We start from the raw sequence: 24,543 nt of genomic DNA, 5'->3' as shown, positions 1-24,543 counted from the left end.
TGTGGGACACTATCAAAGGCTTTACTGAAGTCTAAATACACTATATCCAGGGACTCTCCCCAATCTAGTTGTTTCGTTACCCAGTCAAAGAAGCTTATCAGATTGGATTGACAAGACCCTCCCTTCGTAAATCCATGCTGGTGGGGATCCCAGCCTCTCGTCATCCAGAATCATATCCAATCTGTTTTTAATCAACGTCTCCATAAGTTTACACACTATTGATATGAGACTCACAGGTCTGTAATTTTCAGCCTCTGACCTGCATCACTTTTTGTGGAGCGGAATAATGTTAGCAATTTTCCAGTCCAAGGGGACTTTTCCCTTGTTTAGGGAAAGATTGAAAAGCGCAGCTAATGGCTCTGCCAGGACATCTCTCAATTCCCGAAGTACACTGGGGTGTAGATTATCCGGTCCCATGGCTTTGTTCACTTTCAGCCTCAATAGTCATGGTTGACGCTGCTCACGGTAAATTTAAAGTCTTGGAACGGGTCCTCCGAGCACTCCCTTGTCTGCATCTTCGGTCCGGATCCCGGTGCCTCACAGGTAAAGACCGAGCAGAAGTAGCCATTGAGTAGTTCGGCTTTATCTGAGTCAGAGTCTACATAGTTGCCATCAGGTTTCCTGAGGCGCACAATCCCATCTGTGTTCTTTTTTCTGTCACTCACATACCTGAAAAATGATTTATCCCTTCTTTTTACATGCCTAGCTATGTTTTCTTCCATCTGGAGTTTGGCATCTCTGACTGCTGTTTTAACAGTTCTAGATTTCACCAGATGGGCTTCTTTAATTTCCGGTTGTTGTGATTGTTTGTAGGATGCAAATGCTCTTTTCTTTTGCTTTACTAGTTCTGAGATCTCTGGAGAACCACTGGGGTCTATTATTTCTCCGTCTTTTACTCACGGTTTGTATGTAGAGGTTGGTTACTTCCTGCAGGGTAGATTTCAGAGCAGACCACAGTACCTCCACATCATCCGTCGTGTCCTGGTTTTGCAGCACCTCTTAGACAAAGTCTCCCATGCTCTGGAAATTAGCTCCCTTAAATTTAAGGACCTTTGTCGATGTATTTGTCCTTGTGACTTCCTTCCTGAGGTGAAACCACACCATGTTGTGATCACTGGAGTCTAAAGCATCTCCTACCGAAACCTCTGTGACACTGTCTCTATTGGTGAGTAACAGGTCCAGAATCGCCTGATCCCTGGTGGGCTCCAATACCATCTGTTTGAGGCATGCTCCCTGTATGGAGGCTAGTAACCTTCTGCTGCCGCTGGTCGTAGCAGTAAGTTTGTTCCAGTCTACATCAGGCATATTGAAGTCCCCTAACAGCACAGTGTCTCCACGCAGAGTGATGATCTTGATGTCTTCTATTAATTCTTTGTCTATGTTGTCTTGTTGTTTTGAAGGTCTGTACACAACACCAAGATACAGGCATTTGTCATTGCCCCTGGCAAGGTTCACCCAGAGGGATTCCCCCTATACTTGACGTCTATTATTCTGGTAACTTTGATGTCCTCTCTGACGTATAGTGCTACCCCTCCTACGGTTTTGCCTTCTCTGTCTCAGCGGAGCAAGTTATATCCTAGTATAGCCATATCCCATCTATGGGACTCCGAGAACCAGGTTTCTGTTATCGCCACCACATCTAGGTCGGCATTTCTCATTTCTGTTTCCAATTCCAGAATTTTATTGCCCAAACTACGTGCTTTAACGTACATAGCTGTCCATTCACTATGTGTGTCCGGTCTGCATGGAGATATTCCCATTTTGAGTTAGTTTGTCCCCTTCATTATTGTGTTTGACGCAAGTTAGTTTGTCCCCCTCATTACTGTTTTTGATGCAAATACTTACCTTAGACTCAAAGATAGAGTGATTATTTACCCTACCAGGATGAGATTGGGTCCCCTCCCCCAGCTCACCTAATTTAAAGCCCTTCGAAGCAGACGGGCCAGACGTTGTCCAAAGACATTCTTCCCTCTTCTGATCAGGTGTAGTCCATCTGATCCCTGCAGACCTTGAAGTGCTTCTCCATGGTCCAGGAATTCGAAGTTCATCTCTCTGCACCATCCACGTAACCACTCGTTTGTCCTCAGGATACGTTCTTCCCTAGCTCTCCCCTTGCCTCTTACTGGAAGGATGGAGGAGAAGACCACCTGTGCCTCCATCTGCTTCAGTTTCTCACCCAGTGCTCTAAAGTCTTCAAGTATCTTCTCCGGGGTGTTCCTGGCGGTGTCATTCATCCCAATGTGGATGAGGAGCATCGGGTAAGTGATCTTGGGGCTTGATTAGTCTTTCTAAGCCGGTACTGTTCTGAAAAGTCCCAAAACAGTGATGCCACAGTCAGGAGATCTGACTTCTGGTTTCTGGAGCAAAGGTGAATCTCTCTCTTACTGGCAGAGAGGAAAATGACTGTTTAGAAGTTTGAATTCATATGCACAATGTCTCTCTTAGAAATATATCTATTTGGGGTTCTCAGGGGTCTTCACCTACAATATATGCAGGTCTTATACTTGCGTCTTCTTCCGCCTACATTTTCATGTCGGTCTTACGCCCGATTCTCCTTCAGTACTAATGAAAACCATAATGAAATATAAGAGACTTAAGTTGCATCTGGAGACTCTGTTTTATCCCAGTGTTATTTTTGTTACCTTTACAAAGGGTACCTTTGGGAAGGGGTAGGAGGAATGGAAGGTGATTATGGTATGAAGAATTATTGATTTGCAAGGAAATTTCTGTTACGTATAAGGTGCACAATGTGTTCCAATTTAGCCATACACTTTATAATGAAAATCTGAATGTGTTATGGTTATTTCTTGTACAATCCCACTGTATTCCTGGACAACTGCTCTCAGGACTTCAGTTGCTTTCCTACAAGGGAGACAGTAGGAACTTAAACACAAACAGAAAAGACTAGCTTTCTTCTTCTCGGTATTTTTGCTCATTTTGCATCTTTGTGCTGCATAGGTTCCCTGTGGGGACAGCTCTGGATGTGGGAGATCACAGACTTTGTAAATAAAGTTTATTTCTAGTGGGTTGGCTGCCTGGCAGTACACCTTCTGGACAGCCTGCACCTTCAGATAGGGGCTCAGGGACCATTCTCTTGGGAGCTGGCTCACTCCAGGTTCATCATCTGCATGGCTGCAATGGAGGTGTGCCCGGGATTGGAGCCAACTGCATTCCTCCGCTATGCCATGTGCAGTGTATTCTATGGGTGGCCGAAGTGGCATGGTGTTTTAACCCACAATCTCAGGGTACCTAAGCTGTAGTTCTGACCATTATGCCACACTTTAATCCCCTTAATGTGCGCTAAAGGCGCAGTAAGCCCTAATACTGCTTGATGAATTTCCCCTTAATCATGTGGAGGGACATAATAAAAAAAAACGTCTAAGTCCCCTTTTGGCCTGTCCTTAAACGTTCAAAGCAGAAGCAGGGAAAGTGTCCATAACCAAAACAAACATCCTTGTTTTGATTATGGCCTGCCTCTACTAAACGCCCAGATCACCACTACGTCTAAAAGTACACCCCCACGATGTCTACACATTTTGCCCATAATGAACCAAAAAATGCAAACCCTTGAGCCAGTCCTTCGCCTAAAAGCTGGATTCTGTAACCGGTGTCTGTCAAAAACAACACCGGTTACAGAAACCCCCCCACAACGATCCAGGCAGGAGGGTGCCCAAGCCCTCCTGCCAAGTCGTACCGCGACCCCCCCCCCCCCCCCGACAACATCGAGGCAAGAAGGAGCTCAAGCCCTCTTGCCCCATCCAACCGCGACCCCCCCCCCCCTGACAACATCGTGGCAAGAGGGAGCTCAAGTCCTCTTGCCCTGGCGATCTTAAACCCCCCCCCCCCCCGCAGAGTACGAGCAGGCCAGGAGGGAGCCCAAGCCTTCCTGGCCCCGCTGACCCCCTCCGATTTAACGGGCCAGGAGAGAACCCAAGCTCTCCTGACCCCGACGACCCCCCCTCCGATTTAATGGCCAGGAGAGAGCCCAAGCTCTCCTGGCCCCGACGACCCCCCCCTACTGGATTGGGCCAGGAAGGAGCCCAAACCCCCCTGGCCTCAGCGACCCCCTACCCCCACTCCCCACTACAGTAAGGGCAGGAGGGATCCCAGGCCCTCCTGCCCTCGGCACAACCCACCTCCCCCAACGACCGCTCCCCCCAGAACCCCTGATCGGACCCCTCCCCCCCATCGACCCGTGACCCCCTCGGCCGACTCCACGACCCCCCACCCCCACCCCGTACCTGTACATTGGCCAGACAGACGGGTGCCAAGAAACCTCGCCCATAGGTTGGGCCTGAGGCGCCTGGGCCAATCAGAATAGGCCCGGGGGACTTTGGCCCCTCCTGTGGGTGGGGCCTTAGGCACATGGGCCGGGTTGGAAGGAAGAGAATGACAAGATGAGGAAAGCAGAAACCACATGACAAAGTTAGAAAAAAAAATTCTATTTTTTTTTTTTTTTGCTTTAGGATAAAGTAGTATTGTAGCTGTGTTGATAAATGTTTAGAAATATAAATAGTGATCCTTTTATTGGACTAATTTTTATACATTTTTGATTAACTTTCAGAGACCAAATTCTTCCTCAGGTCAGGACAGTATACTTTAACAGCAGTATACTTTACTGACTTAAGGAAAGAGGTTTTGACCTCTGAAAGCTAATTAAAAAAATGTATTAGTTCAATAAAATGGTATCACTTGTTTTCCATTTTTGGTTTTATTTTTATTTGTTAATTTGTAAAGTGATTTGTTATTTCTCTTTTTTTCAAATTTACATCTGCTATCTTTATATTTTGTTCAGTATTAAGGGATATGCACCCCCTAAACTGTACCATTCCTTCGGTTTGTAGCACAAGCCAGCATGCTGAATGTTCTGCACTGCTCCGATGGTCATAGAATTCTTATGATCGTCAGAACAGCGCAGAACATTCAGCCCACCAGCCAGCGCTATATACCTCTTCCGTGCTTTTGTAAAAAAAAGGGGTTTAGTTTGTGGGTGGGGTGGGGACAGGGCTAGGGGGCCCAGTGTACTTGTGTGCCTAGGGGCCCTCAAAGAATTAATCCTGCCCTGTCTGTGCCTGTTATAGGATGTTCTTATTTCTTGTTGGAGTTAGAGAGCTGCACGGGAACGGGGACGACGGGAATCCCGCGGGACCCGCGGGCATCCCGCGGGTTCCCCCTTTGGGTCACGGGGATCCCGTGGGGACGCCCCTAGGGTCACGGGGATCCTGTGGGGACGCCCCCTAGGGTCGCAGGGATCCCGTGGGGACGCCTCCGAGGGTCGCGGGGTTCCTGCGGGGCTGGATGTACTCAGTCGCGCGGCTCTTCTCCCTACCTTCTCTGCTTGCAGCACAGAGCCGAACGGAAGTCTTCCCGACGTCAGCGCTGACGTCGGGAAGACTTCCGTTTGGCTCTGTGCTACAGGCAGTGCAGGTAAGGAGGAGAGTAGCCTCGCGGTTCGAGTGGCTACCAAGGGAGGGGGCGGTCTGCCCCGCCACACCCCGCCCCGGTTGCAGCACAGCCGGCCAGGTCCCCTTACTTTTGTGGCACTTCCCCGACCGACCGACAACAGCCCCGGTCCGACAATCCTCCCTGCCCTGTAGCCGCGAATCTAAATTATCTTCTTACAGCAGCTGTAATAAGGTAATTTAGATTCGCAGTTAAGGGCAGGGAGGTTTGTCGGACCGGGGCTGTTGTCAGTCGGTCGGGGAAGTGCCACAAAAGTAAGGGGACCTGGCCGGCTGTGCTGCACCCGGGGCGGTAGAGAAATAGTGGGGAGAAGGACGCTGAAAGGCCATGGGGATGACGGGAGGAGGGGGGGAAGGACTCTGAAAGCACTTGAAGACAGAGGAGGGAGAAGGACGCTGAAAGCACATGAGGAATACAAAGGGATGGAGAAGGACGCTGAAAGGCCATGGGAAGGGTGGGGGGGGGAAGGACTCTGAAAGCACTTGTGGAAGACAGAGGGGGGAGAAGGATGCTGAAAGCACATGGGGAAGACAAAGGGGTGGAGAAGGACGCTGAAAGGACATGGGGAAGACAAAGGGGTGGAGAAGGACGCTGAAAGGCCATGGGAAGGGCAGGGGGGGAAGGACTCTGAAAGCACTTGTGGAAGACAGAGGGGGAGAAGGATGCTGAAAGCACACGGGGAAGACAAAGGGGTGGAGAAGGACGCTGAAAGGACATGGGGAAGACGGGGGGGTGGAGAAGGACGCTGAAAGGCCATGGGGAAGACAGAGAGGGAGAAGGATGCTGAAAGGACATGGGGAAGCAGAGGGGGGAGAAGGACACTGAAAGCACATGTGGAAGACAGAGGGGGGAGAAGGACGCTGACAGGACATGGGGAAGATGGGGGGAGAAGGACGCTGAAAGGAAATGGGGAAGAGAGAGTAGGGAGAAGACGCTGGCAGGGAAGAAGACAGATGCCAGACTATGGGGGGAGCGGAGAGAAGAAGATGGGTGCCAGACCAATTTGGAAGGGGGAAGAAAGGGAGAGGCACAGTAACAGAGCAAATGGAAGATGCAGAAGGAAGAGAGACAGTGGATGGAAGGAATTGAATGAGAACATGAGGAAAGCAGAAACCAGGCAACAAAGGTAGGAAAAGAATTATATTTCTTTTTTTTTATTTTGCTTCAGGATAAAGTAGTATATTAGTTGTGTTGATAAAAATTTATAAACATTAGAGGCTCTGGTAGAAACCCATTTGCAAAGTATGTATTCTTCCCAATTAATATTTTCAAATTAATAAAGTCTTTTTGCTTATTTGTAAATGGGTTTCTACCAGAGCCTTTAATTCAGTAGCATAATTAAATGAAATAACTATTTCTGAAGTTTATATGGACGGGCGGGGATGGAGTGGATTCCTCGCGGGGACGGGTGGGGACGGAGGGGATTCCTCGCGGGGACGGGTGGGGACGGAGGGATTCCTCACGGGGACGGGTGGGACTTTGGCGGGGACGGGTAGGATTTCTGTCCCCGCGCAACTCTCTAGTTGGAGTCCACTGAAGGATCCATTGCATGCTCAGCTCCCTTGGATAGCGGAGGCTCTGAACAATCTGACCCGGTGGTCGAGTCCACCATCTCTTTCTCGGGGTCTTCCCCTCCAGATCTCTGAATGAGTGAACCTGACAATGGGTGCCAGCCTGTATGGCTGGCGTGCTGTTTGCTCAGATAGCCCGGTACAGGACCAGAAGGTTCTAATGTATTGTATATTTTGTGAAAATAAAAACCACTTGCATGCTAAAATTATATATATATATAAGGATTTTTCTCTTTTTTGTTTAAGAAAAACCTCTAAATGTTTTATATAATTTCAGACCCAGTATCAACTCCCCAAATCACCTTCAGCCGGAATGAATCTAATATCATATTGCAATGTGATGCCTCAGGAGATGACATAAATTTTGCATGGAAGAAAGATGAGAAAAGTCTCCCCTCTAATTATGTTCTACAGGATAATAACAAGACACTTCTGATTAGAAATGCTAATGCTTCAGATGCTGGTCAGTTCAGTTGCACTGTGCAAAATGCTTCTGGCAAAAAAACAGCTACATATAAACATTCTTTAAAAGGTATAATAGGCATGTTTCTATATTTTAACAAGTGATATATGTTTGATAATATTATCTCTAAGTCTCTGGTGGTTTGGAACACAAAACTTGCTTGTTACACTTGAAATATATGAAAACAAGTTTCAAGTTTCAAGTTTATTAGGATTTTATATACCGCCTATCAAGGTTATCTAAGCGGTTTTTACAATCAGGTACTCAAGCATTTTCCCTATCTGTCCCGGTGGGCTCACAATCTATCTAACGTACAAAGTGGTGCCACTGACCCCTAGCAGCAGTTTCACAGTACTACCACTAAGAGGTTCAAGCTGCAATATATAAGGCTTTTCTTTTTCTGTTATGACAATTGGAACACCCTAGTGCAGGGGTGGGCAACTCCGGTCCTCGAGGGCCAGAATCCAGTCAGGTTTTCAGGATTTCCCCAATGAATATGCATGAGATCTATTTGCATGCACTGTTTTCAATGCATATTCATATTCAATGCGTATTGGGGAAATCCTGAAAACCCAACTGGATTCCGTGCCCCGAGGACCGGAGTTGCCCCCCCCTGCCCTAGTGACTCCATTTTAAAGAAGGCAACTACCAGAGTAGGACCAATTGGGGGGTCAATTCTGCTTCAGGACCCCTGGTATATGTCAGGGTTATGCCGGTGGTCTGGCTAGCTACAAGGGAGGTGATGGGAAGAGTGCATCAAAGCAAAGGCTGGCTCAGAGTGCTGCAAACCCTTGAGCCAGTCCTGCTTTGAAGATATTGAAAATTAATTTAAAACTGGTTTCAACAGTTATAAAGAAAGGTAAGCAGGAAAATGTACGGGGTAATTTTCTGAATGTAAAAATTGCATGGGCCACATACACACACAGAAAGTGTGTGCCTACTTTTATGCCATTTGCATGTGGAGGGGCAAAGATAGTCGGCAGGAGGAATGCCCAGCCCTTCCTGCTTACCCCCCCCCCCCCCCGTAAAGATCATCAGCAGGAGGGATGCCCAGTTCCTCCTGCCGAACCCCCACCCACCCACAAAGATAGTCTGCAGGAGAGATGCACAATCCCTTCTTTCAGAACCCCCCCCCCCCGAAAGTTAGGCTTCCAGAACTCCCCCCAAGCCCACCCCAACCCCAAAGTACCTCATTGTAAGTTGGCCGGCCAGACAAATGCTTTCTCTGTCCATCCAGCAAGGGATCTGGCCAATCAGAATCTTAGGCCACTCTCAACACATCCCAGAATGCACTGGAAGACAGACCTAAGATTCTGGTTGGCCCAGGTGCCTAAGACCTCCTATGGGAGGGGCCATAGGTGCCTGGGCCAATCAGGGCCTTAGTCCCCTCCCCGGTGCATCCCACGATGCATCGTGAAGGGGCAGGCCTGCCATTCAGTGAAAGCGAACCTGCCGGACGGATGGAGAAAGCATCTGTCTGGCCAGCCAACTTACAACTAAGTACTTTGGAGTCGGGTGGGCTTGGGAAGGGGGCAGGGTGGCAGGGGGGGGTTCCAGCAGCCAGTGGCGGGTTCTGGCAGGCAGCACTGGGCATCCCTTCTCCCGCGGGTTGTCTTGGGGGGTAGTGGCAGGAGGAATCGGGCACTCCTCCTGCCGCAGACATTTGGAGGTGATGGCTTCATGGGTTCTGTAGTCTTCGCGAGGGGGATGGGTTCCCTGCCGCAACCGCTAAACTGATTGTGGAAGGAAGATTCCCTTGCCGCGATCAGCTCAGTGGCAACCTGATCTAGTACTTATACCTGGGTTTTTGGTTTTTTTAAATTGATTTATTTGTTATATTTACACAACAAAAACACAAGCATATCCAATTCAAACATAGCATATAAATGCTCATCAAATAAAGTCAAAGGCAATAGTTTTATCAATGATCAAGTCCACATTAAATGGCCAAGAATGCCGAAGCTTAAAAAAAGGTAAAGTAACAACGTTTAACATCTTGGCAGGCTAAGAGATGTGGCACATTCTTTAACTCATCAGTTACATTCTCCAGCAAAACAAATAATAATTTAAGAAACTATCTGCAAAGGTTTATTTCTAAGAAAATCTTCTAACTGGACTGGATCCAGAAACACATATTTGTCACTTGCATATGAAATAAGGCATTTACAAGGGAATTTTAAAAAGAAGGTCACGCCCACTGCTAAGGCTCTAGGCCTGAGCAATAGCAACTGCTTGCTCTTTATCTGAGTCTGCTTAGAAACATCAGGAAATATTAACACTCGTTGGCCACAAAACAGAGCCTGTTTCTTAGTAGAATGCAACTTCAAAATAATCTGTTTCTCTAGTTCTGTTCTGAAAGCTACCAAGAGTGTAGCATGTTTTGTAATTGTGTCCTTAGAGGACTCAAGAAAATGTGACAGATCCAAACTATCTGGTGATACTAATTTATCTATTTCTCCCTCATCTACCACCTCCTTAGAAGCCCTCGGAATGTAAAAGAGGTTATCAGGCTCAAAGGTATCCACATTAGAATATTGCAAAATCTCTCTCATATACATTCTTAGTAGCTCCAATGAAGATAGGTAATGAGTGATGAGAAAGTTTTTAAAAAAACGAAGATTTTTAGCTCTCATATAGTTCTCCATTTTTTCCATCTTGGCATCTTTAATGTTAGCAGAAGACGTACTCTGTAAATTATTCACATAAAACACTCAGTTACCTTAAAAACATACCTTAAGAATCACGAATAGCAATATGAAGAATACTGCCACCCACTGGATTTAACCAAAATTCAGAAAAAGAAAGTAATCTAAGTATATGAACAAAAGGAAGGGAAAATGGGGTGGGGGGAGGGGAGGAGGGGACAGGAAGGGGAAGGAGGAAAGAGGAAGGGGAGAGAGAGGAAAAGGGGAGAGGGGGTGTTGAAAAACCATCTAAAAACACATATATAGCCATGCAGATCATATAAATAGAGTGACAGCCTACTGTTGAGAAGTGGATTATTTTCTTGCATAGTGTTATATTTTGCTCCGTGTACAAATTTCAATAAAAATGATTTAAACATAAAAAAGTGTCAGCCATACTACAAGGTTATAGCTAAATAAAAGATGCTAAGGCTAATATATATAGCAGTCAAAAAACGAGGGGAAAAACTTCCACACTGAGTGATGTAGTGTGCGATAAAAATTTTTTTTATAATATTTGGAGTCAAATCAATTGTCAATAAAAAGATATTGAACTAAGTAATCTAATTAAAACATAAAAATTATTTGTAATAATGCTTTAGAAACTAACATCAAAAAAATAAAAATAAAAATAACAAAAATGGCCGACGGACTGCTTAAAGAGACCAAACGGCCAAAAAAACACCCAAAAACTGCACAAAAAATATTAAAAATAAGCCCGCAAAAGCTGAGTTCAAAAGAAACTTACTAGATAGTTGCAGAAGCTACTAATTTCTTCATATCAATATTTTAAGGCCTTGTTGAACCAAAGTACACTAGAATGGCCTGAATAAAAAACACACACCGCCGGTTGAAAAGACGCTAAGAAGTAAAACTAAACTGTAGCGATTATATTTAACAGGAGCCTCCAGCGATAAGACCAGAGCCCGACTGGCTAAACATATAGAAAATGTTTTAAAAAACATTACTTACGTCTCGTTGAACTCAACTCAACTAGAGCTAAAGGTCTCACGCCTAACAAGAAAGCTTACAAAAAGGTTCAATTTAAAGCCAGCTGAAAATGTGTGACGTAGCACTTATGCCAAATAAGCTGATACGTAGAAAACGTTATATAGAACGAGAGACAATAGCGGACTAGCTCAAACACTTAAAAATTAAATGGCTGACTCCATAGAATGAAACATAATGATGCTAAGTTATAAATAAAAAAGACCTAATGGTGCCATACTAATGAAAAATAAAAAAATATAGATGAAAACAACTACTGTACATAATATATAGAATAGGTTAATAGAAACAAGTTGTTGGACATTGTCACTCATTAAAAATATGTGTAAACAAAACCTCATTAGCATAATATATACAGGAGAACATGTACCTATGGTCTACTCTATAAAGATTTATTTTATAGAGTAGACCATGCTCCCTTATATCCTTTTTTACTTAAATCATACTTCCAAACATCTATCTTTTCAAACCCCCATCTATAAAAGTCATGACTCTAATGCACATAGAAAGACATATAGATATGATTGTTGAAAATAGCGAACAGGCATAAAATAATGATATTCTAGTAATCAACAAAAATAATAAAAATAAAAATAAACTTAGGTACCATTAAATTTTGTGATACCAAACCAAGGAACCAAGGTATGTTTTTAAATGTTTTTATGGTAAATGAGTGTTTTATGTATAATTAAATTTCTTTTATTTTGAATGGTGCCTACGATTCATGTATTTATAAGTTACCTGGAAGCTAGTACTTTATACATTTATGAATTTTATAGTGCTTCTTTTACTTTATTTGTGTTTATATTTTTATTTAAGATTCTTATGGTATAATATGTGTAAATTTTAATTAAATATATACTTCTTATATCATACTAGTGTTTAAGCCCGTTACATTAACAGGTGCTAGAGTAGATGTCTGTCTATCTTTTTTTTTTCTTTGTCTCTCTCTCTCCGTGTACGCTGTCTGTCATTCTTTCTGTCTGTGTCTCTCCCTGGCTCCCTATCTGTCTTTCTGCCAGGGTACAAGCTCTACAGGAGGGACAGGACCCACAAGAAGGGGGGAGGCATAGCACTATACATAAAGGACTCTATCTACTCGGTCGGGATGGATATGGCAAAGAAGGCAGAGGGGCTAGAATCGCTATGGGTCAAATTGCCGGGAAACAAGGGTACAGGCATAAAACTGGGGCTGTACTATCGCCCACCTGGTACGCCGGAGGAAATCGGACACGACTTGGAAGCTGAACTGAGACAAGAATGCAGGACTGAAAGTGTAACAGTGATGGGGGACTTCAACTACCCGGGGATTGACTGGAGTACGGGTCACTCCAACTGCACTAAGGAAACAGGATTTGTAGAAGCTGTGAGGGACTGCTTCATGGAACAACTAGTCAAGGAACCGACGCGAGGGAGTGCTACTCTTGACCTCATCTTAAACGGATTAGGGGGGCCTGCAAGAGGGGTAGAAGTGGGAGGACCACTAGGCAACAGTGACCACAACGCGATCCGATTCACATTAGAAAGGGGGACACCCACAGTAAAGAGGACCGCAACAACTGCGCTCAACTTCAGGAAAGGGAACTATGTTGCTATGAGGGAAATGGTGGGGAGGAAGCTCAAAAACGTCCTTAGGATGGAGACTGTAGGAAGCGCCTGGACCCTATTCAGGGACACCCTGCAGGAAGCACAAAGAATGTACGTCCCAAGTTTCAGGAAAGGCGGCAAGAACAAGCGGTCAAAGGACCCGGTTTGGATCTCAACAGAAGTAAAGAGGGCAATAAACGACAAGAAAGTGTCCTTCCGGAGATGGAAAAAGGACCCAACGGAGAAAAATCACCAGGCGCACAGGAAATGCCAAAAGGAATGCCACCGAGAGGTTAGAAAAGCAAAAGGGAAATATGAAGAGGGGCTGGCCAGGGAGGCGAAAAACTTCAAGGCATTCTTCAGTTACGTAAAGGGGAAGCGACCAGCGAGAGAGGAGGTGGGGCCGTTGGACGATGGGGATAGGAAGGGAGTGATCAAGGAGGATAAAGAGGTAGCTGAGAGGTTGAACACGTTCTTCTCGTCGGTTTTCACGAGAGAAGACACATCTAATATACCGGACTCAGAGGAGCTCATGAGTGGGGAACAGGCTGAAAAATTAGAACACATAGAGGTAAGTAAGGAGGATGTCCTCAAGCAGATAGACAGGTTAAAATGTGGCAAATCGCCGGGCCCGGACGGGATCCACCCAAGGGTTCTGAAAGAACTAAGACAAGAAATAGCGGGCACAATCCAGCATGTTTGCAACCTATCCTTGAAAACTGGAGAGGTACCAGAGGACTGGAAATTGGCGAATGTCACACCTATCTTCAAGAAGGGATCGAGGGGTGACCCCGGAAACTACAGGCCGGTGAGCCTGACTTCAATTATAGGGAAGATGGTGGAAGCTATGATCAAGGATGGTATTTGCGAGCATATCGAGAGATATGGCCTACTGAGAACAAGCCAGCATGGATTCTGTAAAGGAAGGTCATGCTTAACGAACCTTCTGTACTTCTTTGAGGGAATAAGCAGTCGGGTGGACAATGGGGAACCTATAGACATCATTTACCTTGATTTTCAAAAGGCTTTCGACAAGGTGCCACATGAAAGGCTGCTTAGGAAACTGTGGAACCACGGGGTGGGAGGGGATGTGCACAGATGGATCAAGCACTGGTTATCGGGTAGACTGCAGAGGGTCGGAGTAAAGGGACAATACTCTGACTGGCGGGGAGTCACAAGCGGTGTGCCACAGGGATCGGTGCTAGGGCCGTTACTCTTCAACATATTTATCAATGACCTGGAAAAAGAGGCAAAGTGCGAGGTTATAAAATTTGCAGACGATACCAAACTGTGCGGCAGAGTTAGGTCTAGGGAGGAGTGTGAGGACCTGCAAAGGGACCTGGACAAGCTGGAAGACTGGGCAAACAAATGGCAAATGCGCTTTAACGTGGAAAAATGCAAGGTCATGCATATAGGGAAAAAGAACCCGTTGTTCAAATACAAATTGGGGGGGGCATTATTGGGAGACAGCAGTCTTGAGAGAGACTTGGGTGTGCTGGTGGATGCATCACTGAAGCCATCTGCACAGTGCGCAGCAGCCTCGAAAAAAGCCAACAGGATGCTGGGCATCATAAAGAGGGGCATAACAACCAGGACGCAGGAAGTCATCATGCCATTGTATCGAGCTATGGTGCGTCAACATCTGGAATACTGCGTTCAATATTGGTCGCCGTACCTCAAGAAGGACATGGCAGTGCTTGAGAGAGTCCAAAGGAGAGCAACGAAACTGGTAAGAGGGATGGAACACTGCCCATACGCCGAGAGGTTGGATAGACTGGGGCTCTTCTCTCTGGAAAAAAGGAGGCTCAGGGGAGATATGATAGAGACCTTCAAGATCATGAGGGGCATAGAGAGGGTGGATAGGGACAGATTCTTCAGGCTGAAGGGGTCAACAGGCACGAGGGGGCATTCGGAGAAACTGAAGGGAGATAGGTTCAGAACAAATGCAAGGAAGTTTTTCTTCACCCAAAGGGTCGTGGACACTTGGAATGCGCTACCGGAGGAAGTGATCAGGCAGAATACGGTACAGGGATTCAAACAGGGATTGGACGGATTCCTGAGGGATAGGGGGATCGTGGGATACTGAGAGAGGTGCTGGGATGTAACACAGGTATAGAAAGCAAACCAAGTAATAAGTATAGAAATCCAACCAGGTCGTACATGTGCAAGACCGGAGGGTTAGGACTTCGATGGGAAGATAAGACTCAATGGGAAACCAAGGTGGCAAGGGGGCCCCTTCTGGTGACTCAGACAGGCCGTGACCTGTTCGGGCCGCCGCGGGAGCGGACTGCTGGGCAAGATGGACCTGTGGTCTGACCCAGCGGAGGCACTGCTTATGTTCTTATGTTCTTATGTTCTTTCTGTCTCTGTCTCCCTGGCCCCCTGCCTGCCTGTATTTCTCTGTTGTGCCATGCCTGCCTGACTCTCTGTGACCCGCTTCCTATGTCCTTAGTGTCCCATCTTATGTCTTTAGTGCCCTCAGTGCCTCCTTTCTATGTCCTTAGTGCCCCCTTCCTATGTCCTTAGTGTCCCATCCTATGTCCTTAGTGACCTCAGTGCCTCCTTCCTATGTCCTTAGTGCCCTCAGTGCCTTCTATGTGCTTAGTGCCCCCAGAGCCACTTTCCTATGTCCTTAGTGCCCCCAGTGCCTCCTTCCTGTTCGTAGTGTCCCATCCTATGCTCTCAATGAATCCTTCCTATGTCCTTAGTGCCCCTTCCTATGTCCTTAGTGCCCTCAGTGCCTCCTATGTCCTCAGTGCCCCCAGTGCCACCTTCCTATGTCCTTAGTGTCCCATCCTATGCCCCAGTGCCTCCTTCCTGTCCTTAGTGTCCCATCCTATGTCCTTAGTGCCTTCAGTGCCTCCTTCCTATGTCCTTAGTGCCCTCAGTGCCTCCTATGTCCTTAGTGCCCCCAGTGCCACCTTCCTGTGTCCTTAGTGCCTCCTATGTCTTTAGTGCTCCCCACCCCCAAAGCCAGCCAGCCTGCCTGCCTCCCTCCCCCCCTGTACAATAGAACCTATCATTTTTCTATCCCTCCCTCCCATCCCCCTTGAGCAGCATGTTTCCATCTACCCCCCCCCCCCCGCCACTACCGCCGAAGTGCAGCCAACCCCACTTACCCTCCCATCGCGAAACGACCAGAAACCTCCCGATTCGAGCAGCGGCCGCAGCACTCTAAACAAGCTGCTTCGCGGCCTTCTACTGCCCGCGATTCGCAAATCAGGGCAGTAGAAGGCCGCGAAGCAGCGTGTTTAGAGTGCTGCGGCCGCTGCTAGAGTCAAGAGGTTTGTCGGGACCGTGGGAAGGGAAGGGCGGTGGCGGCAAGGGACTATGAGAGCCAGCCAGATCGCGGTTGTAGGGTCGGTTGGGAGGCTCAACTGGGGATCGGGTGCGCTAGGGAGAGGGGTGGGGGGGCGAAGATGACAACACTCAACCTCTCGCTGGGAGCGGAAAGGCTCTGGACGCGAGCTGGGAGGAAGACCGGTGTTTGCTGAGGCTGCGGCCGCCCGGAGACTGCGTTCAGCTGCCCAGGAACCCCGTTACACTCTCGGTGTGCCTCCAGGTCCACGTGTACGGGCCTGCACTGCACACTCCAAAGAGGGGAGCAGAAGGAACGGCGGTGGCGACAGCAGTTTCTTTCGCAGTGAGTGAGGGGGGGAAGCTCCAAAGTGTTCCCTGCCACTGCGTTCTAAAATAGAATCTGGCCACGGATCACACACCACAGCGGCAGGGAACACGAAACCCTAAGTGCGCATGCGCGCTTAGAGTTTTATTATATAGGATATAAGAAAGTCAGAGTATGGTTTGAGTATGCGTGTGTGAGAAAGCGTGTACTGTAGATGCCAGAAGCAAAAATCAGAGCTAGGGCCGTTGTGCCGTGGCCTCGGAAGCGAATCCTGTAGCTCCCCCCTCCCAGCAGCAGGAGCTGTCAGCACAGGGCACTGCGGTGCAGAAGAGGCTGCACTGCCGGCTACATGCAATTCGTGTTCGTTAACCTTCCAGCGGGCTCTAGGACAAATCCAGCAGACCAGACCTGAGAGCAGGGCCTGAGCTTTTACATGACCCGTCAGCCCTGCACGTACGGAAGTGAGAATATGATCCGAGCTGGAGCTTCCGAGCTGCTATGGCTTTCGTCGGTTCGCCCCTAAGGGGAGTGGGTGGTGCAGCCCGGTTTCCGGCTCTGAGTTCTTCTGTGTGTGGCGCTTATATGAATCGGTTTTATTCTTGTTAAGCGTCGCATGTTTCCCTTTGTAGGACGATCACGGACAGTTTTCTCTTGTAGTGTGAGGCGGCCATGTGTATTTCCCCAGAACGTGCGCGGCCAACCAGGCGCATGAGTATTGCCTACTATTAAAGCTAAAAGCTATTTTGTAACTTGCGCGGAATAGCAAAAGAGGGGACCTGAAATCTGCGTGTTGAATTCGGTTTTCTGTAGTCTGTAGGGAGTAGTCGACTGGGTGCTTGCATTCTTCTGAGTGACATTAGTCTGTGCTTATTCATCTGCAGGGACTCCCAGGCACAGACACACTTGTGTATAGGATTGTACCATTTTCAGATACTGAAATGTAATGAATGGTAGCCTCCTGCAAAGCAGCACCGGAACCGACACTCTCCAGCCCCTAAACCGCAACCGCCACTCTCCTGCCGGTCCGACAAACTGCCAAACGCGCCTGAAGCTGACCGCGCTGAGAAAGCTCCACAGTCGTGCGCCTTCAGCCACTGTGCGCGCCTCCAGTCCCTGCAAGCGCCGTGAGGTGTCAATTGGAATGTTGCCACAGAAGCACACCTCACGGTGCCAGGACTCACGAATTTTCGAGAGCGCATGCACGCTCTAGGGTTTTATTATTGATTGATTGATTAATTTTGTCACTGATATTATAGTATTGTTTAAATGACTTAATATATTTATGATATATATGTATTTTTAGATATTTGCTGTCTTAACGTTTTTATCTCAATTTACATGAAGTTATTTATCTCAATTTACATGAAATTATTTATACTATCTTTATATGTACAAGCGGAATAAAAATCACTAATGTAATGTAATGTAATGTATGTATATGTATTTATAGACTTCTGAGGCAGGTTTGTTGGCTGAAACATGTACATGTCGAGTCATTGAATGTACCATTGTGATATTGGAGGAATAAAGATCTTCCTATTATCAGATGAGTTTGAGGACACTATTTTAGTGCACATCATTCTGATTTGGACAGTTCCATTTTTGTTTCCTTGCATTTGTGTTTGTGGTTTTGTTTTCCCCTGGTTTGTTCTTTCTTTATGTCATACTGTTCTACATGGGACATCCTTTTGCTCTTGGTGGGCCTCGACGCTGAGAAAGCTTTTGACCAGGTTAGCTGGTCATATCTCTCTCAAGTATTAGATATTGTGGGTGTGACTGGGTAGTATTTGCAAGCTTTGTATATTCTGTATGCTTCTCCTTCTGCCTCTCTTTTTGTTAACGGTACGGTCACTACTTCATTCCTTATTTGTCATGGAATGCGTCAGGGCTGTCCACTGTCTCCTTTGTTTTTGCTTTATATGGAACCATTATTGTGTACCCTTCAGAAAGATCCAGATGAAGCAGGAGTCCATTTTTCCCTCTGGTCATTCTCGCTAATGTTTCTTCTTCACTTTCTTATGCTCTGGGGGTTCTGGATGAATTTAGCTTTTACACGGGGTATCGCTTAAATGCTCATAAATCAGAAGCTTTGGCGATTCCTGCCTCATTACAAACCAATTGGGAGGGGCCCTTCCCACTTAATGGGCGAACTAGAAGCTTAAATATCTTGGAATTTGGTTACCTGCAGATCTCTCCACTTTGCATAGAGTCAATTTGGACCACTTATTGCAATCTACTGAGCTTCGCTTGGGTGTGTGGCAGTCCTTTCCTCTTTCTCTGCGGGGTTGTATTGCCCTTTATAATATGATTATCATTCCACAAATGTATTATTTTCAAATGTTGCCTTTGCTTTGTACTGTCTCTTACCATTCTCAGCTTCGTCGAGCACTACGTTTTTTATGGAATGGAAAATGAGCTCGCTTGTCATATGCTAAACTGGCCCTCCCTATGGACAAGGGAGGGTTAGGGTTATTAAATTTACATTTGCAAAATATTAATGATTGGTTCAGGGAGGTTGAATTGGAGATTCTTGGCCCTTATTCTGTTGGAGCTTGGTTACATGCCCCTGAGCCCTTTCTTAGATCTCTACTGACATGCTATACGGTATATCGACCTGCCAGAGTTGCTTGGCAATGGACTTGTAATTATTTGAAGCTGTCCCACACTAGTTCCCCATTATTGACTATTAGGGACAATCCTTTATTCAAGCCCGGTCTGGAATCTTCTCTGTTTGCTTCTTGGACACCTCGTGGACTTATTTATCTTCAGCAGATCCTAACACGCACGGGAACAATGCGCACATTTCAACAACTGGTGCAAAGCTATGGACTCACAGCTAATGACATTTTACCCTATCTTCAGCTCTGTCACTACATATGCTCTCTTCCTGTGGACACCTTAACTTCGACTGTATGGAGTGACCTGAAGGAAGCCTTTTGTTTAGAAGCGCAATCTCTGATACCCCTTTGCTTCCACCATAAATTCTTATTGGAGTCGTCACCAAGTATTGACTTTGCTTATTTGGAAGTACGCTGGTCAGAGGATTTGTCCACTCCGATTTCGGCTACTTTGCTTCACTCCGCCCTTAAAGCAGCGTCTCAACATTGGACGTCAATCCCTTTGTTTGAAATACAATACAAATTGATTCTGCGCTTATATATTTCACCATCCAGAGCACATCAAGCTCATTTACACTTAGATTCCTGTTACTCTAAATGCCACTATACGGCTGGGTCACATGTTTTATTCCTGCTTCAAGATATTGCACTTTTGGAAGTTCCTACATGTTCACATTTCCACTTTGTGAAAGTCTATGTTTGTTTTTCACCCTTGGCCTCTTTTTTTCACTTTCTACATTGACAATATCCTATTCTTAAAGGCCTGAGGAGTTTTTTGCGCCATGCGCTTTTGTTTGCCAAGAAACTGATTCTACTACATTGGCTGGACTCTGCCTCTCCCTCAGTTTCTGAATGGCGTATGCAGATGCTTCACCAGCTGAAAATGGAATGTATGGAAGTCACGGATTTGGATTCTGTAAAGGGCCTCCAGCTTCAAACTGTTTGGGAACCCTTTTGGTCTTCCTTAACTATGTATGCTCATAGCAATGTCTTGAATCTCTAATTGAGTATTGTTATTTGCTCTTTAGTATGGTTGCCCCTTTCTTTTTTTGGATGGGTGTGTTGTGGTAGGGTGGTTTGGGTTGCAATATACCTTTGTTCAAACGAATTGCTTTACCTTTCTGTTTATTTTACTTGTATTGTTTTGTTTGATCAATAAAATATATTTGAAATACCTGCTTTAACTTTGTCTAAGTCACAACGTATAAGTTCCGTCCAGGCAGCCTCGTAAAACATTCGGACGGCCCACATCCTGCCCACTACCCACCATAACACTGCTTCAAAACTGCCCCTTTTGAGCTCTGGGTGCACAGTGGGATTCAGAGGCATTTAAAAAAGTCTGAATATGTCCAAAAACGCATTTTGATTATTGGCACTTGGACGACCTGTCTTTTAGGTCATCCAAGTACCGTCATAGGCCATTTTTTGGACGTATTTTGTTTTGATAATGAGCCCCATGGGCATTTCAAGAAAGCAATTTAAACAAACCAGGGGCAGAGTTGTGAGATACATACATTATTTTCTGAAATGTGTGTAGACACATAGGGCCTGTTTTACAAAGCCGCGCTAACGGCTGCTGCACGGTAATGGCCCCGAAGCCCATAGAGATTTAAAGGGCTTTGGGGCTATTGCCACGCGGCTTTATAAAACAGGCTGTTAAAATAGATTCAAAGATTTACACTTTCTTCAGAAGTCCTTCACTGGATACTTTTTTTATAAGGATCCTTTTATATAATCACTTCTGTTCTGTTAGCTGCTGAGAACTGTTGTAAGCTTTGGTGGGATTTCAAATTTTATGGCTTCTATTATAATCCAAAGGGAGTCCTGAATAGAAAAATTTTGTTGCTTATCATTGACAGTTTTCAGATATTCAAGCTGGTAATTCACAACTGTTTATATCCAGAGAATTTAAAATATAGAGCACCATTGGATACTGTTAGGTCTTTTACTTATTGGATCATTAGTATCTAACTTCTGTTTTGTTAATTATTTCAGAATCACGTCACCATTGGTTTATATTTGGTTCGGTGGTGGTGGTTCTATGTGCAGTCCTTAGTAAGTAAACCATTTACCTTCTCAGATGTTATTGTGCTTGTGTTATTTAATATTATTTTGTCAGTGATTTATTTATTAATTTACTATTATATTTGTTTTGTTTTATTATACACTGCTTTGTTGATTTTTTTAAAAATAGTGATTTATAGATTTGCAAATAAATATAACTTCATGTGGGACGTGGTAAGATATCTCACTCCGTGGGATGGTTCACCCTTGGCATCTCTGTGAGTATGGAAATGTCACAAGTAGCGGCAGACGTCAGAGGAGGGGCAGGACCGCGGCACAGGAAGCAGCGCCGAAGCAGCTCAGAGATCGATGACATCGCGATCCCGCTGCGGGCTGCTTCATAGGTGGTGCAGGGAGGCCAGTGGGGCGAGCGGTCCTTCAGGGGTGGGGGGACTGAACGGCAAGGCCGGGAGCACCCCCTCAGGGCTTGCAACCGGGGCGGATCTCCCCCCTCCCCCCCCTTAGTACGCTACTGCTTCCCGGATCCTACAGATCCCATTAAATATAGTGCAAAATATAGACAGCAGATATAAATTCTCAAAAGTGACACATTTTGATCACTAAATTTAAAATAAAAATCAATTGACGTCGGGAAGAAGGCCTCTGGGCGGCAAGCCGCGGCAGCGGACTGGGGGGTTTCAATCGGCGCTGGACGGAGGCTGGCAAGCAGCAGCAGCAGACCAGGGGAAGGGTTGAATAAGGCGCTGGAGGGAGGGAGGCTGGCTTTGGCGCGGCAAAGAGGGAGGGGAAGCGATCACCTGTCCCATTGTCCCCGCGCACAGCTTCGGGACGCTGTCCCTGAAAACGGGACATTTCGGCGTCCTGAAGCTGTGTGTGGGGACAATGGGACAGGGGATCTAAAAACGGGACGGTCCTGTTAAAACGGGACGTATGGTCACCTTATCCATGATGGGCAGTGAGCACATGTCCACTTAGAAGTCTGCTAGCAGATATTTCAACTGACCAGTGAATTAGATCAGTGATTTAAAATATTATTATTGTTTATTTAGCTCTAGCTCACACCATTTTTAGTATTAGCTCAAGGTGAGTTACGTTCAGGTACAAAAGTTATTTCACTGTCCCCATGGTGCTTAAAACTAAATTTGTACCTGAGGCAATGAAGGATTAAATGACTTGGCCAAGATCACAAAGAGAAGTAGCAGGATTTGAACAATGGCTTCCTTGGTTGTCAACCCAATGATCTAACTACTAAGAAATATTATGCCTAATAGTGTGGATTATGTAGTTTCAAGTTTTTATTAAAACTGTTGCTTATACAATTTCTAAGCAATTTACAGATAAAAACGAGGAAACAAGCCAAAATAACAAAATGCCTGTGACAGTACAGTTAAAAAGAATGAAACAATTCCAGTAAATGGCGTTACAAAAAAAAAGACAATTAAGAAGAACTAACAGGATATAGAAGGAATTTGGGTAGAAATACAATCAATATAGGATAGAGAACATAAAAAGGAGCAAAATAAAAGGAATGGGGGTCCAAGGATCTGATTCTTTTAGAAGTAGAGTGAGAGTCTATTGAATGGAGAGTAGGAATATCCCAAGAGAGGATTTAAGTATTAAAGGCGTCTTTAAATAAGTATGTTTTAAGGAGAGCTTTAAAACAATCTAAGTTATTTTCTTCTCTGAGAGGGATGGGAAGAGTGTTCCAAAGCTGGGGGGGCTACCACTAAAAGATATCTTGGCTTGGTTCCTATAATACATAGAGATGGCACGGTTAGTAATTTATGGTCCGTAGATCTTAGAAGACGGGATGGTTCATAGGAAATTAAGAATTTTTCTATAAATTGGGGAGATTTTGTTAACAGTGTTTTGAAGGTTAATTGTTAACCTTCAAAATTATGTATTGTCTTCTACAAGGAATTAAGAATCTAATACTGAGCATAGGGAGATATGAATGACTTAATGACTCATAGAATATAGAGGAAAGGGTGAGAATATCCAGATTCCACAGCCTTTTCTGAGTAGTAGGCTAGACTGTCAAACTGACTTTTTATTCTATAGCCCCGAGCAAGTGGGAAACCCGACTTGGACCACAGGTAAGATTTTTGAGGGCGCCTTTTGTATGGTTAGTGAAAAGGAAAACTCGGACACTGGATTTCTTACCACTAAAACTTCATCGGGTTTATTGAAGCAAAAGAAAAACTTCCAAAATGAGTAATTATATCTCTCAGATATCACTTAAGCAATTTCTTATACTTAAGTCCAGGAAACTCGCTCTGGGCTTTATCTCAGGGACTGGATAGTCCTTGTCAGTGAAAACCAATAAACCCAAAACTACATATGTCTTTCAGTCTCTCATATGTCTCCTCAGTTCCCCTCCATAGGACTGCTTGCTTATTCATTCCAGTTCTGGCCAGTGCTGGCTGTGCACTGCAGGTGCCAACCCTTTTCTCCAATACTTCTCAGGCAGAGAGAGAAAAAAAACGTTTTCTCTCCGCACTTTCCCTCTCTAACACCTTGTCCCTTCTAAGGATTCTCACAGCAGTGCCTTGCAGGCTGTGTGGAGAAAGCCTCTCTTTACCAGGTCTTCAGGCCCTCCCAATTATGCTCCCTAAAGTCCTTCAGCTCTAGTCCATTGGGAACTTGGTGAATTGAGGTTTAAAACACTTTTAACTGGGGCACTGCTGCCTTGTCACTACCTGCAGCCTTACTCTAGCTCAGGTTTCTGTGGGCAAACTGGACTCATTACAGGGAGGAAGAAAACAGCTTCACACATCTCACTTATATGTCTATGTCTTCCTCCAGCACACTTTCTTCTGGGTCCACTTCACTATCCATTTCCCACTCTGTATCCCAGGGACTCTGACTGTTTGGGAGCTTTGCTGAGTAGTTTTCCTCATCATCATACCACACTTCCAGCCCTTTACCCCAAGGCTCAATTGGAACGTTACTGTACCTCCCTGGAGGTAAGGCTTTCTGTCCTGGCTGGCTGGCCTGCCGGAAAACTCCTTTTCTAGTGGACAAGAGAAGTTTGGAAACTGCTATCCCCTTGTGCTGCTTGGCTCCCCCAATCAGGGCCAGCTGAGACTCCTTGATTTCCCTGCAGTATTCCTATTTGAGGCTTACGTGACTGCAGAGCTCGGTGGCTAACTCCACCCCCTTCTGTGTTGGTTTCATGTTTCTCCCTAGCTCTGGGAAAGGAGTAATAGGGGATAGACTCTGTTTTCTATGCCCTCCTTGCCTGCATTTATGGCTGTGACCTCACCTGCCTTTTCTCCCTTCTATCTTGCTGCACTAACCTACTGCTTTCCACAGGGTAAACAGGCTTTGTTCTGGAAATTACCAGTTTAAGGGCTGCACTTTTGACTGGGCTAGCAGTCTTTTTGACCGTGACAGGAGCTTCCCTGTCACAATATATATATTTACTTAATTTAATAATGATTTTGGAAAATTTTCAGGTTATAAAATAAATTGGAGTAAATCAGAAGACCTTCCACTC

General features: G+C 45.7%; 1 protein-coding gene across 1 annotated transcript in view; it reads left to right on the top strand.

Moving 5' to 3' along the window:
* Positions 1 to 24,543, top strand: part of LOC117361243 (CD48 antigen-like) — a 47,117-nt gene that overhangs the window by 13,512 nt on the left and 9,062 nt on the right. The window contains exons 3-4 of the mRNA XM_033946313.1: positions 7,312 to 7,566; positions 21,015 to 21,074. Coding sequence (XP_033802204.1) covers positions 7,312 to 7,566; positions 21,015 to 21,074 — 315 coding nt within the window. The remainder of the gene's footprint in view (positions 1 to 7,311; positions 7,567 to 21,014; positions 21,075 to 24,543) is intronic.

The sequence above is a fragment of the Geotrypetes seraphini genome, chromosome 5, assembly GCF_902459505.1.
Source record: "Geotrypetes seraphini chromosome 5, aGeoSer1.1, whole genome shotgun sequence".
Taxonomy (NCBI): Eukaryota; Metazoa; Chordata; class Amphibia; order Gymnophiona; family Dermophiidae; genus Geotrypetes; species Geotrypetes seraphini.
The sequence above is the reverse complement of the archived record's forward strand: the minus strand, read 5'-3'. Positions and strand labels throughout refer to the sequence as shown.